We start from the raw sequence: 16553 nt of genomic DNA, 5'->3' as shown, positions 1-16553 counted from the left end.
GCATTTCTCTTCTATCAGCCGTACAATTTGAGTACGTTGGATCAATAGAATATCCCCCAGCTGCATGCAAACTTGTAGCAGTCACTGAAATAAAACATGAAAAAGATACAATTATTATTATTATTATTATTATACAGTATTTATAACAGTGCATTATATAATATCACAAATTATCCTAAGCGCTTAACAACATATTCATACAGATATACAAGTATCAACAATAAAACATAAAATTGAGAAAAGAAATTGGGAATGTGTCAAAGAGACAACAACCCGACCGTAGAACATACAACAGCAGAAGGTCACCAGCAGGTCTTCACCGTAACGAGAAATTCCCGCACCCTTAGGTGTTCTTCAGCTGGCTCCTCAACAAATAAATATACTAGTTCAGTGATAATGAACGCCATACTAAACTCCAAATTGTACACAAGAAACTAAAATTAAAATTAATAAAAGACTAACAAAGGCCAACATGTCTATATGAAGATTTATCTTAAATACGATATATTGAAACGCATAAGTATACAGGGATCTCCATGGATGAAAATTGAACCATGAAGGAACTTTCACAATGATAAACTGTATCTACGCCGTACAGTGTAGCGCGATCGAAAGGTATTTCATTCCTCCACATAAGAATAGGTGCACATGCAAATTCTTTGCTTATTTAAAGTATATGTATTTAAATTTTCATTATCAATACTATATATATATATATATATATTTTCAATAATTGCCGTTTGTAACTCTTCAAAGGACAAGCCCTCATGCCCCCTCCCTATCCCTAAGTCGAGAATGACCAATAGCTATCACGAAGGTCACCATGTAGTTCTCTTGCTATTTTTGGTAATTGTAATGGGGGTTAAAAATCACGTGGAGCTTATTTTTCACGGACACTGTCAAAATCCGAATTCGTGAAACCATTACCGGTATGGCTAATTTGCAGCAACGACAAAACGAGTCGTACGGGTTATGTAAAAGGTTAAAAAAGATTTGTAAAGCAAACACTGTCAAATGAAAAGTTTTTTAATGACTTTATTTAGCAAATCGATGCTATGCAACATACATCTTTCGAGTCTGAAAAACTATAACCGGATACGCGGATGTATCAATTTCATTGTAAACTGCGAAATGAATTCGGAATTACGATATGATATTTCTTTACAGGAAATATTAAAAGTTTATACTTTTAACTTTTAAAGTAATTATATATTATCGTTACAATACAGCAGTACTCGAGTTATTTGCGTTGAAATAATAATTACTGTTTTACGTGTTAATATGTACTTCTTAAAAAGGGGGATGCTGATTGCGTAAGTCAAAATAAACGCACGTGTTTGACTTTGCTTCAAAAATGGCGTCATGCTATAAAACAACCATAGTTTTGAACGATGGCGGAAGACAATTGAACGATGGCGCAAGTCATTTGACGATGGCGCAAGACATTTGAACGATGGCGGGGCGCCATTTTTTTAAAAAAAATTTTTGGATCTTTTTGGTGTTCAAAATACAGTGCATATATACATACATACATTTTACAATACATAAGTGATTGACCTATGGCATAGTCATACTATTGATATTTTTCGAATAAGACATAGTAAAAAAACAAATACAAGTAAATGATGTGAATAATCGGGGCGCAATCGTTAAACAGGCCATGGAGATCCCTGAGTATAGCATGTATAGAATAGTGAAGAATTGATTTATTATTTAGATATATTTCACAATCTTTATATACATTTATGTATTTCACAAATGATATTGGATATGTTCCTTACGTCATAACTACAATCCCCTCCCCTTTCATGAATGTGACCTACCGAATTAGACTATTTACCGGATTTGTCATCACATATGCAACACGACGGGTGCCACATATGGAGCAGGATCTGCTTACCCTTCCGGAGCACCTGTAATCACTCCTAGTTTTTGGTATGGTTTATGTTGTTTATTCTTTAGTTTTCTATGTTGTGTCATGTGTGCTATTGTTTTTTTGTTTGTCTTTTTCATTTTTAGCCATGGCGTTGTCAGTTACTTTTTAGATTTACGACTTTGACTGTCCCTTTGGTATCTTTCGTCCCCCTTTTATAGATAAACATGTACCTTGATATATGTCAGTGAAAGAGGAATCTCCGTAAGCAATGCGTATTCCTATGGTTTAACCCTTTTATATTAGTTTTTAGTTTTCTTTATAGTTCAACATAAACATACAAACATACATGATTTTTTTTAATGCAATCAACTAACTTAGCAAAGGTATTAAACAAACATAGATCTAATGATCATAATAAATCGTCTCATTGTAATATTTTACCTGAACAATTAGGTATTGTATTTGAGGGCATCCACGTTCCAGAAGCTCCACAAACATAAAAGTGATCCATCATAACACCACGTGGAACTGTGTAAGACTCTCTACACAAAAATGTACAAAACTGGCCATAATCAGTTCTCCAGTTGTTGCATATTAAAGCCCCGTTAACTGGAACATTGATTGTAGAACATGGGTTTGCTAAAATATAAAATTGAATAAATTATATTTGATCGTAAAGAGAAAACTGAATCTTAACACTGAATTATTTGTTATAATCAAGTGATTAAACAATATTCAGAGAAATAACTATACATCTGTAAGATTGATGTTTTTTTTAGATAAAGGCAATAGTAGTACACAGCTATTCAATAGTACTTACTCAAACAAACCCGGTTCACAAACCGAAACAAATCAACTAAAAGAGAGGAAACGGAACAACAGAAACACTGAACTCCTACAAAAACAAACGCCAACGTACATAAAAACTATGTAATAACAACTATTAGATTCCTGCTTTGGTACAGAAATATACCACAAGTCTTCCAATAATCATCTGCATATCCTATGTATAGTAAATTTACTTTAGCGTTTTCAGAAATGAAAAAATCTCAAAACATAGCACACCAAAACATTTAGAAAATTTCATCATCGGTGTACATGTAAGGAAATAATTCGTAAATACAACTTAACATGCAGACATCTTATACGTTCAGAAATTTACATCCACAGGTTATGGTAATATTCTTTACAAAGCGCAAAAATATCAGTATTCACCTCAAAAGCTTAAAAAACCTTTAAACAGACTTATTAAGAAGGGATTTAGTGACGATACTGTAGTCAGGTCATTTAAGATTGCATATTTGGCTTTAATGTTGATTCAATTATATGTTCTTTGCATCGGAACTAAACACATTCATTTAAACAATTACAGTTCTTGGCATGACACGGGTTATGTTCCTCTCATATATTTTATGATACTACGATAGTAAACCACTTATAGGAGGGATTGTGCCTGATTATCATATGATGAAGACATAATCTTTCAATCAGTTTAATTGAGGTCTGGAGCTGGCATGTCAGTTAACTGCTAGTAGTATGTTGTTATTTATGTATTATTGTCATTTTGTTTATTTTCTTTTGTTACATCTTCTGACATAGGACTCGGACTTCTCTTGAACTGAATTTTAGCGTGCGTATTGTTATGTGTATAATTTTCTACATTGGCTAGAGGTATAAAGGGAGGGTTGAGATCTCATAAACATGTTTAACCCCACTGTAATACTGCACCTGTCCAAAGTCAGGGGCCTCTGGCCTTTGTAAGTCTGTATGATTTTTTATTTTGATTCTAGTGTATAATTCGGAGTTTAGTATGACGTCCATAAACACTGTACTAGTATACATATTTTAAACGGGCTAGCTGAAGGACGCCTACGGGTGCGGGAATTTCTCGCTTCATTTGAAGACGGATTGGTGACCTTCGGCTGTGTCTGTTCTATGGTTGGGTTGTTGTTGTTTTGACACATTCCCCATTTCCTTTCTCGATTTAATTAGTAAGGTATCAATTAGAATTCAGTGTTGCTTTTCATATGTATTTAATATGACATTCCACTGGTCCGTCACAGTCCAAATTTTATAAGAACTTTAACAAAATATAGTGAATTATTATCTAAGATGTGAACGAAGCACCCACAATTCTCAATGCAACTTTTTCCAAATCGGATAACTACCTTCCAATTGTACAAAAAAGGATACACCAAGAATTCGCTTTCATAGCTTATCGTCCTTAAAACTACTATCACATGGAAGGTTTTACATTTTACCAAGTTGTGAGCAAGGATAGAATTAAAAATTCAAATAGGTAATGTTTATAATTATATCATTTGCTAGAGAACGTTGTGTTGGATAAATGGACTATTATTAAAACCTTAAAAATGCATGAAAATGATGATGCATTGATAAATACTTATCTACTTACTTCGATTTGTTTTTTCTTCTTAACTTTCCGAACAAAAAAAAGCTCAGAAATGTTCACGACGTTTGGTCATACACTTTTAGAAAAAATATCAAGGACACGATATATATGAAACAAATATGAACACTTTTAAGTTTATGATAAGATGCAAATTCAACAACAAAAACAAGTTGAATTATGTCGTAAATTATTTTTCTTTGATTCTTTAAAATAACAGATGTTTCTTTAAAAAGATTATGCATGGCATTCAGAGAGAGCAAATACAACTCATCATTCACATACGTATACTTGAAGGCATGGTATTCAATATTAAAAGTTCCCGAGTCAATAATAAGAGTGGCCTACTCGTCAACACATCCTATACAGTTATTGAAAGTAGTTAGATTAAAAAAAACATGTATATTACTTAGAACGTTCAGGAAATCTATCAAAGTTTGTGTTTATTATCTATAACAAATAAAAAGTCTCATCGACAAATTAATAAATAAGGTGTTTTCCTTTACGTGCATATTAAACAAAACATGGTTCAACAGTAAATACATATGATTTGATGCAGCTTAGAATGTGGGCGAATAACAACTATCCAGTTTGTCATCTCAAAACAGAAAACACCTATGTGTCTGTTAATTCTAAACTCACCACTACTCCATCTGAAAACGCATTCATTGATAATTTATAACTTAAATAAGAAGTAATAAAAAAAATACCAAAGATGATAAACCATACTTACGCCTTAAACTGATGCTGAACAAACAGTTTGTACTTAAACCGTTCTTTGGTTTTGTAGCTGTATAGGTAACCTTAAAATCTCCCCATGGAAAAGTGAACTCATTTAAAGGGTAGTTTGATGTAACCTTGATCGCAAAATTATGTGAATCAGTGAATGAAGGTATCTGCCATTTTACTAGATTTTCAAGTGCTGATGTTTTGATGTATTTGTCGCTAGAACAATTTGTCATTATTGGTGGCAGTATATCTAAAAGAAAGATTTGTCGAATGATACAAATGACAATGTCGAAAACTGTACTAACACATAAAATAAGAATGAAATTTAATTGTTCGGAGAACAACTGAAGGTCTTTGTACGTCATATTTGATCAAAGAGATTTAAGTCAATTTTATTCAGACATATTTGTATGCACACAAAAATGATTTACAAAACTGCAACCTTGGTATAAAAACGGTGTCACATTTAAATTGCGCTTCACACATCAAAACAGTTTATACTTTTTTTCTTGAAATAAGGGACATAATCAGTCACATAAAACAATCACCTGCAATTTCATATAGAATAATTCACATTAATTATATGAGCAAATAAGTTTTAGGAACTGATGCTTGAAATATGGTTTCAAAATTGCGACTCTCGGTATTTATGAGATAATTTTGTATTAATTTTTCTATTCAGATCATTTGTCTTCGAACCTTATGAAGAAAAACTGGATAATGAAATAATTTAACAGTATATTCATTGCAAGAACCATGTCTTTAGTTTGCATGGCTGAGAAATATTCCTGTGAAATAGCATATTTCAAATAAATGAAATGGAAAACTTCTCTTTAGAGTAACAACAGCATTTGAACCTTTGATTTGTGTTGCTCAAATTGATAATTTTACGATGAAAATACGCTGCACACTTTTACAGTTTCCAAAGACTTTACAATTTAATAAGAATATATGACATTTGACATTATTGTAAGTTTCCTGTCTTCGGATCAGGGATCACAACTAGTAACTTAAAGACACTAGTACTACTTATGGTGTACAAAACATATACGAGTTTTTGCCACATATCATTTAGGTCGAACACAAAAAAGAAAACAAAACAGTATACGGAGAGATATTTCAAATATTAAAAAAGTACTAGGTTAAAGAGTATGAGTTTCAAAAGTGAAATAACGGTATATATAATTCATATACCAAAATCTTATTGAAATATTGCCAAACAAATGCAATATTTCAGTATAAAGATGCTTGAAAAAATCCATACAAAATCAAAAGTATATAGGCAAAAAGTAAGAATTTCTAGTATCTAAAAAATCACTGCACAACATGATTTTTTCTCTTTCTAAATGAGTCCAAGTTTAAGTCATATGAAACGAATGACTGCTGAAAATAATGTTTATCCAATTCTTGAACCAATGAATGTATATACATATATCATTAACTTGACTTCTGTGCACGATTTTGTCCTTTTTTACGCATCCATATTGTATAATCGTAAAAAAAATCTGTTACGAATTCAAAATAATTATGGCAGTTTATTAACAGTCGTGTTTTAAAAGCGTTGTTCACCGATTGTTGAAATAGTAAACAATCAAAATAGAAGCATGGATATTAAGCGCATTTTTAGATGAATGTTCTGTTGTACTGTTTAATAATATTTTGGTAAATAGTAATATGCATTACATTTATGAGTTATTTCTACTGTCTGTTATTAAAGGTTTTTACGAACATCGTTACGGTATCGAGTTATATCTAACCAGAGAAATCAGATTATCTAGTTTTTTATAGGTTCTTACCTACATCACAGTTTTTGCCTGACCAACCATGAGTACATGTACATTTATAATAATCCGGTATATTTGTACAACTTGCTCCATTCTTACATGGACCACTACCACATGACCTATAATCTGTAAAATAAAAAAAACAACCTCACAAGGAATTTTATTGTTATTGAGAAAGTATCTGGTTTTCCCAAACATATTCGAAGAAAGTAAGCAGACATTGTTCCATGAGTAATTGCACTTTCATATAATGATTCCCTTGTTTTCTTTATACTAAGGATCGCGGTACCTGTCTGGTTTTTGTTTACTTAAAATGATCTTCCGTATCGTTTAATTTAAATGGAACGCCATTAGTTGAACTATAGTTTATTTTACATTTGCTATTTAGACTGAAACACAATGCTAATTATAAGTATATAATAAGATGACAAAAAGATAATTATGCATTGTTAGAAAGAAGAAAAAAATCAATTTTACACTGACTCACTAACCCTTGATATCGTTTCTCCTTTATTTGAATCGATGCAATTTAGATCTTGAAATACAATCTATTTAAATCTTAAGTTGCATTAACTTTACTTACATGCGCACCGTGGTTTTCTTCCACTCCATAGTGCAATCAGTTGGCAACTTCTACTTGGTGATCCGCCCACCAACAGGTACCCACTATCACATGTATATCTTACCGATCTTCCATACGTGAAGGTACTACCATGTAAGCTGCCATGCGATATGGATCCAGGATTTCCACAGTTCACCTCTACAATAAACACCAATTTATATTGACTTAATTTTTGAAAACGTTTTTAACTTTTAATATGTGTTATCCTTGAACATCTACACAGATAATGGTAATCCAAGTTTAATCTGTTGATTGTAGCAATCATACTCGAACATACCATGAACACAAATGCTTAAATGAAGTATAGCTGACTATGCGGTATGGTGTTGCTCATTGTTGAAGGTCGTACAGTGACCTATAGCTGTTAAATTTAGTATCATTTGGTCTCTTGTTCTAATTTGTTTCATTTCAATCATACCACATCTTCTTTTTTTCTATATATAAAAAAGAAACCAAACAATTTTGTTTTTGTAAAATTATAACAAAGTGAAACATAAAGTAACAAGTACAAAATTACTTTCCACTCGGACTTATGATAAAAAATGAAATAGATTTAGTTTAATCTGCCTCATATCTTAGGTAACGGTTTGAAAATTGATATCATCTGTTTTGTCGTAGAGTTTATTTTTCAATTGGCCTTCATTGTTAGTCTCGAGACATAATCATGCCATTTCATGGAAAGAAGGAAAATAACAAAAATACTAAACTCAAAGGAAAATATCAAAAGAAAGTCCATTTACAAATGACAAAATCAATCATGGAACATTCCTTGTGGGTTCTTTTTTTAAAGACAATTGAATAATTTTGAGGGAATAGTTACTTACGATTTACGTTAAAAAATTCAATATTTACCAGATATCTCATAACAACTAAATAACAACATATTAGAATAACGGATAGAATGAAATACTGCAAGTATCTCTTCTATTAAATCACAACATTCGGTGTTGGATAGTGCAAGATCAACAAATGCAATCAATCATTACAATTCTGTTTAACAATTTAAAGAAGAGGATAACATACATTTCACTTGTAATAATAAAAATCAATTTCATAAAATAAAATAAACAATTCTTACGATGACTGCAGCAATCTCCATAAAATCCTGTCACACATCTACAAGAGTAGCTGTCTGATGTTCCTCCATTGTAACAAAATGAATTACATCTCGAGTAGTCTTTTCCACTTTCATCGTCAGTGCATGTGTAGTAGCTAAAGACACACCCAGGCTCGTGGGTATACATTTTTACATTTCTATCACGACTAGTTTTACCATTACATTCGCTATCGCAAGTTTCCCAGGCTTGCCATTCATTCCAACTACAGCCACATTGATCCCACTGTGAGGACCTCCAACTTTCTATATAACCAAATAACGTAAAACACGTAGCAAAGAACAGTGGAATGAACCCCTGCAAGAAAATGTTCAGTTTCTTTATATTTTTATGCAAACTGACAATATTGACCCTATTTCTGATAATTTTGACATTTTAACCGATGACGTCTGTTTAATTTGTATTATTAATGTATCAATGTCAATGTAATGGTGTGTGATGCAGCTGTCATACAAGTCAGAGATTCAGCTAGTTATAAAACCGTGTTCAAACCACCATTTTCGACATAAGAAAACGCCTTTACCAAGTCATGATTATGATAGTAATTATCCATTAGTTTGATGTGATTGTGCTTTTGATTATGTCACTTTTTTTGGAGGGACTCTCCGTTTTGAATTTTCCTCGGAGTTCAGTAATTTTGTGATTTTATTTTTTGCAAGAAACAACTAAAATCTTACAACAAGAGAACTGCATTAAACGAACAAGCCTTAATGATAACAACCTTTATGGAGTACATGATTTCATACATACTTTATAAAATTGCTTCCGTTACTTGTACCAGCGTTTTACTATTGTTTCAAATATCAAATAAAATTGAGAATGGAAATGGGGAATGTGTCAAAGAGACAACAACCCGACCGTAGAAAAAAAAACCAGCAGAAGGTCACCATCAGGTCTTCAATGTAGCGAGAAATTCCCGCACCCGGAGGCGTCCTTCAGCTGGCCCCTAAACTATACATCTAAAGAAAATCATCCATCATCGAGGAAGCCCTTTCTTCTTGTGATGCATTATTCTTTTAAATTGTAATTGATTATACATCTTACAAACATGTGTCCAATATAAGATCTTAGTGAATAAGAAATTATCCGGGGGTTTAACATTTTACGTTGCTTTTCAATTTTTTGAAACCCAAAACGGATGAATCATACAAGCATTTTGTTTTTGCAATTACTTTCTATCAAAGATCTATCAGTCTATAGCTACTGTACAGAACTCAACAATATTGTTTCTGGCAGAAAATTCACAAATTCGTTATTCGGTTAATCGATTATTTCTGTTATAAGAAATTTATTACTGACTCTTTATATCTACTTTATCATTCTTTATATTAAAATACCCCATTAATCTCTTTGTGTATTTTCGTTTTCCCCATTTGTTTCATAACTTTATATTTTTGTAGGGCCATTTTGTTCTCTTCTGAAAACTTCATCCACACCTTTATACAGTTGAGACTGACATAGTTATCACTATCCAGAATATATTAATACGTATTCACATTAGATAATCTTTTTAAATCACTGATTCATCTGGTAAATCACTCGTTCTTTAATGTTTTATTTTCAGCAATATTAAAGTAAAACTTACTAAAACTTTTTTTTTATTGTGAAAGTACTTTATTCGTGCTTATCAATTTTCGTGGATATAAATTAAAATCAACATGTCAAAATAAAGATCTTTAATTAACGTATTTTTATATGTAGGCGTTTGTTTTTGTAGAAGTTCAGTGTGTCTTTTGTTCCGTTGTCTTCCTTTTATTGTTGATGTGTTTCTCTTGATTTTGGTTTGTTACCAGAATTTGTTCTCGGGTTAATTAATGTCACCACGCCTTGAAAATCTGTGCGATACTTAAAATTTTGACACTACCCTTAATTGTGAAAATGTGTAGGCATAAATGAATAAGCCTATTTTTTAAAGGAATTTTCAAAAATAAATTTATGAATGTTGTGAGCAATTAAAGACAAGCAATAGTGAAACCTACAATCATTATATAAAAAAACATCGTTTGCAGTTAAAAATACAAGCATTGATGTCGTACCAGTATTCAAAACTTAGATATATATAGATATTTATCAACTAATATTAGTTTGTGGGATATAGTTCGGCTTAAACTATAAATAGTTTATTTTTTGTCATTCTGGAGGAGTTTCTGTGAATAATCTTTTTCTTTAACAGAAACGAAATAAATCTAATTTATAACAAATATTGAAATTTTCTGTTTTGTGATTTTTAACAATATCAGACACTCAAAATTTATATTTTAAAACTGAGTCTGTGAAGCTTTTGCTTTACTGAAACAATTTCTGATACTTCGCTGTTACTGACATAATTCTGTATAAAAGATGCTTACAATGATTTCAGTACATGTACAAGTTCCCTAATACATTTATGTTTCCTTCACAAGAACAAATTTATCAAATCCTGAAGAAAGTATGACGTATTAAGACCACCTTTGTCATCCGTATTCATACTTAGGTAAACATACTGCCGTATTTGTTTGATATGACGCCATGTCTTTGTTTGCTAGCTTTTAAAACATATAGTTTGAATGATGATGCACTTGTTGGGAGGCGTGACACGATGGCAATCATTTTGGTTGGAAGTCTGATATTATTTTGCTTGCTTGAATCGTCTTGCTTAGACTTATACATGCTCATTTTTGGTTTCGGACACTTTAGAGTTTTCTTGCATCACTGGTCTACGTGTCAATATGAATTTTGTTTAATTTGTGATAGACCCGCCATCTATTGATGATATCGATAGCGTTAACAGAGAGTTTTCCTACGAACAAAGATAGACGATGAGCTATAGAACCTGTAAGAGCATGAACTGCTTGTAAAGATACATTTTAATAAAAGAAATTATGCATGCACAATTAACATGGTGCATCGCCAACCATAGTTCTCACTGGTTATAGAACTCGTAAACAGTACACAGTTGTTCCATGTCTAGAATACAATGAAGTGTCAGGCCATCGTTGACTCTCTGACATTACTCCTCTTAAATTGTTAATCCGTACTTATAATAAGAAGTCTGATGATATCATATTATAAGCCCAGTACATTTGGTTAGTATGATGAAAAGGATGCTATGATCTCTGTATACCAGAGACTAAATGCTTTGAGGTAAACAACTACAGCTTATCGTATGGCCTTAAACAAGAATCAATAGCCAACACTGTATAATAAGCTAAAAGGGTTCTACCACAATTTTAATAAGATACTCAAAAGCTTGATTAATGCTCAAAACTACAAACGAAAGCAAAAATCATAAGATACTGACCAAATTTGCACCATCAATAAGTCTACCGTATGCGATGGTTAAAACGGTAGGAAATTTAAAAGGTGGACATATCTCACGTTAAATTTTATGTGGAAAATATCAGATTTGACACATTTTTGCGTACTTTTAGTTGCAAACTAAAATGTGCATTGATCCAATTGAAAAAGAAGTACTTTTCAATAGTTATTTATAACCTCTGCTTTTTGTAAGTGCAAATTGACTAAGAACAATAAGCTGTTGGTTTTCTACCAAGAAAAAAAAAACCGTTGTTATCTCAGCTTCTATGGTCCTTTTAATTCTTTTTTATAGTTTGCATAATATTGTACCCAAAAAAAATGACTTCATGGTTATACATACTCTTTTTCGAAGCGTTTAGATCCGTTAACTTGAGGAAAATCAACCGATAAAGCGATTTCGGAAATTTGATTGAAAAGGGGGAGTGTGTGTAAAAATGTATGCAATCCAGAATAATACAGTGATAACGATATTTATTAACAAGAAGTGAACTTTTTAATAATACAGACACCATTAATTTTAGTTTCAAGCCGAAAATATCTAAGAAATGGAAAAAAATTAAAAAAAATTGGCACCATTTTTATAAAAAAAATCAAAATTGTTACAAAAAGCTTTTTGTTCTCGCAAAAAATACTTCTTTTATTTTTGAAAAGTACTTTTTATACATTGACATGTTATACGCACATAATGTTAGCATTGTGACAACAGAAAATAAAGCTGCATGTTAATTTCTCACTCTTCAACACTGTTGGTCATTTGTTAATTTTGAATTATTTCTCGATTTTAATTCAATTTTTAAAAATTGCACCTTACGATTTTTTTTACGACCGACCAAAAAAGGAAGTTCAGATATTATACTATAACATATAAAAACAAATCAGCTGTTCGTTAGATGGGTGCATTAAAGTCACTAACTAAGAGTCTTTTCTGAAAATGTCGCTCGCCTAATTAGGATAGTTAATTGAAACAGGATGTGCAAAAATATAACGTATCATGTGTTGCGTTTATCATTCAACCTCAAATTACGACATCAATCAGAAGATTTCTTTGTTAATATTTATTTTAAGTACATAACTTTACATGAGAAAGCCAACTTGAGTATTAAGCAATAATCTAGGGATACATACAATACAATCAATTTACACAGGATTATTGTTGGTTCTTCTTTTTGTCATGCATGCCTACAAACTACAAAAGAGTCAAGATACAAAAGGACATTCATTAGACAAGGCAAAAAAGGAAAGACAAAGAGACAAACAACTGTACACAAAACAAAACAAAGACAAGTAATGACTGAGCAACTTTTACCCTACAAAAAGTGGGGTAAATCTCACGGGTTCCACCAGGGTACTCAGATCCAGCTCCATAAGTGACAGCTATGGTGTTGACCATATAAGTATACACCTGTTACATGTAATACGTTCATTGTAGTAAAGTTAAAATCTTTTCGTTGTATGCTGTGAAACGGATACCCCATTACGGTCAACAAACTCATGATATCGTCCATAATAGTTATCTAAGGTACAAGGCTAATAATTTAATACGCCAATACCATAACAAACTTATCAAATTATCAATGTACAGATTTTATTCGATTTCTTAGTACAATTCTTGTGCATTGTATTTGAATTAAGAAACACGACCTGAATAACATTTACGAAGGAATGGTTGTATCTTCATCACTAAATAGGTTCACTGTAAGCAGCTTTAGCAAGGAAATCATAATATGAAAATCACGCACTAGATTATCATATCAACTGGGGTATTTATTCTTACTAAGAAGACGCTGCTGAAATGTTGCTAAATGGAAAAGACAGTTTTGTTTTCAACCGACCCTGTCAATTTCCTCGTGTAATACCAGAGAAGAGGCAGACTTAACTGTGTCTGTAGTATCCTTTATCACAAGTTCGAAGTGATACATACGTTTACTCTACTGGCCAATTTTTTGATTATTCAGGGAAATAACATCATCACTTGATCAATACAGCAGAATAAAAAGATATTGCTAATGATATCAAACTAATATGAAAAAAGAGACAAGAAAAAAAAAACCACAAGAGGACAGATTTTTACAATAAGAAAGTCAATTGTAATTCACAAACACGTCCTCTTAACGTTTTGAATATGTTGTCGATTAAGACATCAAGCAGCTTTATAAAGTCAGTTGAAGAGAATATAAGTTTGAATAGGAGAGATATTTTACAGAGTACAATTTATTCCCTCTTTAAGACAAGATACTTTTATCTCCAAAGTAGGACCAACACTTTCCATTTATCTTAAGGTTGGAAAGGGGAACACTTATGATAAGTGTTCCAAAATTAATTGTTTCATCTTATTGCAAGATGAAAAAGTCTTAGTTTGCATGTTATCTATAGATCTTGAAAGTTTTCATTATTCACAGCCTAAGCGCCTGAATAAACAGTGCCACAGTTACTTTGGGTAACGGGTTTCATTGCTGGTCAATTTCATGTTAATAATTAGGCAAAGATTTCGTGGATCATTAAGGCGAACCGTCTATATAACGCTGTTTGTAAGGACACTTGTGTTGTTTTCCTCCTTCGTAAGTGGCATTAAACACGGAACTAGATTCAGGAAAATATTTACACATCAATTGTAAGACAATAACAATCAAAACCAAGGAGTTAACAAAGACTCACCAAACCAACAACAGTTATAAATAATAAATAAGAAAGAACACGAGTTCCACTAAAAACCGGGAGTGAAATCTGGTGCTCCGGAAGGGTTAGCATTTCCTACACCGAAGTAAAATACGAAGTAATTGGTCCAAAGTTATGAATTGTTTTTGTTGGAGTCGCTAATGTTTAATTGCTGTTTATATCATACCTCACGTTAGTTGATATCCTGTATCAAAAATGTATTCATGTCTATATATTCAATATAAACTTGTGAACCATTTTGTTACTGAAAAGGTTAAATCGTATTATGTGGCTTTACCTTAAGCTTTTATGTAACATAAATTAAAATATGTTTGTCTAAAAAAAACTTCATCAAGTCAAAATATCCAATATGTTATATTTTGGGTGTCTACTAAATGTAATTATATGAAGAGGTTGGTAACCTAGAATTTATTTAATTCGATATTTTAGTTCTCTTGGTATAAACCACCCATCAATGTAGACATAAAACCAATATATGCACCAAATAAACAAGTATAACCAATACTTGTACCAAATATCCAAGTATATGTATACATTCTGAATATAAACGCCATAAAAGGCTATAATAAATACCAGAGACTTGGTAAAGTGGATAGTCGCACGACAATACCGATGCTGTATATTTAAGAAATAAACACAATTAATACATATATATCTACACATATAATTATAATACATATAAATCAAACATCAGTATCAAACAAAAAACTCTCCAAATAAAAAGCTTAATAAACTTTAATCAGAATTATAATTAACCAAGAAAATTCGACTGATCAGATTGACGATGTCGTTCTGAATGATTACATAGGCAATAAAATACCGCGAAAATAATTTTGAAGCGGGAAAACATTACGCCCTCTACGCTGCATATGATGAAACAACCTGGAGAAATTAATTTCACTCTAATGCACTGCCCGTTTAAACGAATGAAATTATAAAAATAAATTGTTACCTTTAAGAGTTTCGTGAGGTAGTTAACATTCAATGCCTTTATTTGCCTAAAACGAACCTGTTCCGTATTGTTAAAGAAAATTGAACTACTTGTAAGGGGGAAATCAATGAAATCAATAAATGGAACATATAAATTACCAGAACATTAAAAAAAAATGGTTATCTTTATAAACATGTATCTTTATCTTTTAATTAGGTCCAAATAATGAAGCTTGTGGAATATGCATTTTTATGAATGACCTCAAGATATTATTATTCTGACTCCGTTAAAATCTATATGCAGATCAAATTCAGATAATGAAATATATTTCCTAAAATTCTCTACCTGCAGCGCCGTTGACAGTTATTTATGGTTACATGCACAGGAATTATATGGACTCGTGTCATTTATATTTCATAATGAGATAAACTGTACCGATTTGCTACATGTATTGAACTTCAATATATCCATACCCTCAGATCCGTCTGACTTTTTCATGTTTTTTATGTTAAATCCGAGATAACCCCAATGACGCAATTGATTTAGTAGTAGGCATTTAAATAGTTTGTTACATGTTAAGGAAAATAACTTGTCAAAAATATAAAAGTAGATACATGAAACTGTAAATATAACAGATGTTCATCCTTCCTCGTTCAACCCAAAATATCAAAACGCTTACAAAAAGAAAACCCGAAATATAGAAAAAAAAAGCATGCATGATTTTGTTTTGCGCTATGAAAACATTCAACAAGACTTACAATTTATACATTTTTAGTTCATTTTATGCTACTTTGAATTTCCAAATTTTCATATAAAGATATATATCCAATACACATTTGGCTTTGTTTTTAAATATAATCAATTAAATGGTAACTTACCATTTTCCGTTGATGAATACACACACACCAATGGTGCATGTGGAAAATATGCATATATTATTCTATCTACTTATGTATTTGCATCCTGCATCATATGACTTCCTGCATAAGACGACGTCCTCATTTGGGAAATTGGTCAATATGTTTGAAAGGGTAAGTTGAATTTAAAAATATTATTCATCTTTTCAGACTTATCACTAGTAGCAATTCATAATTATAGTGTGTTTTTTTTTAT

General features: G+C 31.6%; 2 protein-coding genes across 2 annotated transcripts in view; one reads left to right on the top strand and one right to left on the bottom strand.

Moving 5' to 3' along the window:
* The window catches only part of LOC134724906 (sushi, von Willebrand factor type A, EGF and pentraxin domain-containing protein 1-like), a 16614-nt gene extending 173 nt beyond the window's left edge, over positions 1–16441 (bottom strand). The window contains exons 1-7 of the mRNA XM_063588255.1: positions 16319–16441; positions 8500–8833; positions 7383–7559; positions 6812–6925; positions 5020–5265; positions 2318–2515; positions 1–84 (exon numbers count right to left, since the gene is read on the bottom strand). The exon at positions 1–84 is cut by the window's left edge and continues 173 nt beyond it. Of these exons, the coding sequence (XP_063444325.1) occupies positions 1–84; positions 2318–2515; positions 5020–5265; positions 6812–6925; positions 7383–7559; positions 8500–8833; positions 16319–16372 (1207 nt within the window). The 5' untranslated portion in view covers positions 16373–16441. The remainder of the gene's footprint in view (positions 85–2317; positions 2516–5019; positions 5266–6811; positions 6926–7382; positions 7560–8499; positions 8834–16318) is intronic.
* The window catches only part of LOC134724905 (sushi, von Willebrand factor type A, EGF and pentraxin domain-containing protein 1-like), a 33307-nt gene continuing 33147 nt past the window's right edge, over positions 16394–16553 (top strand). Inside the window, exon 1 of the mRNA XM_063588254.1 lies at positions 16394–16471. Coding sequence (XP_063444324.1) covers positions 16460–16471 — 12 coding nt within the window. The 5' untranslated portion in view covers positions 16394–16459. The remainder of the gene's footprint in view (positions 16472–16553) is intronic.

The sequence above is a fragment of the Mytilus trossulus genome, chromosome 7 (assembly GCF_036588685.1).
Source record: "Mytilus trossulus isolate FHL-02 chromosome 7, PNRI_Mtr1.1.1.hap1, whole genome shotgun sequence".
NCBI classification, from domain to species: Eukaryota; Metazoa; Mollusca; class Bivalvia; order Mytilida; family Mytilidae; genus Mytilus; species Mytilus trossulus.
The sequence above is the reverse complement of the archived record's forward strand: the minus strand, read 5'-3'. Positions and strand labels throughout refer to the sequence as shown.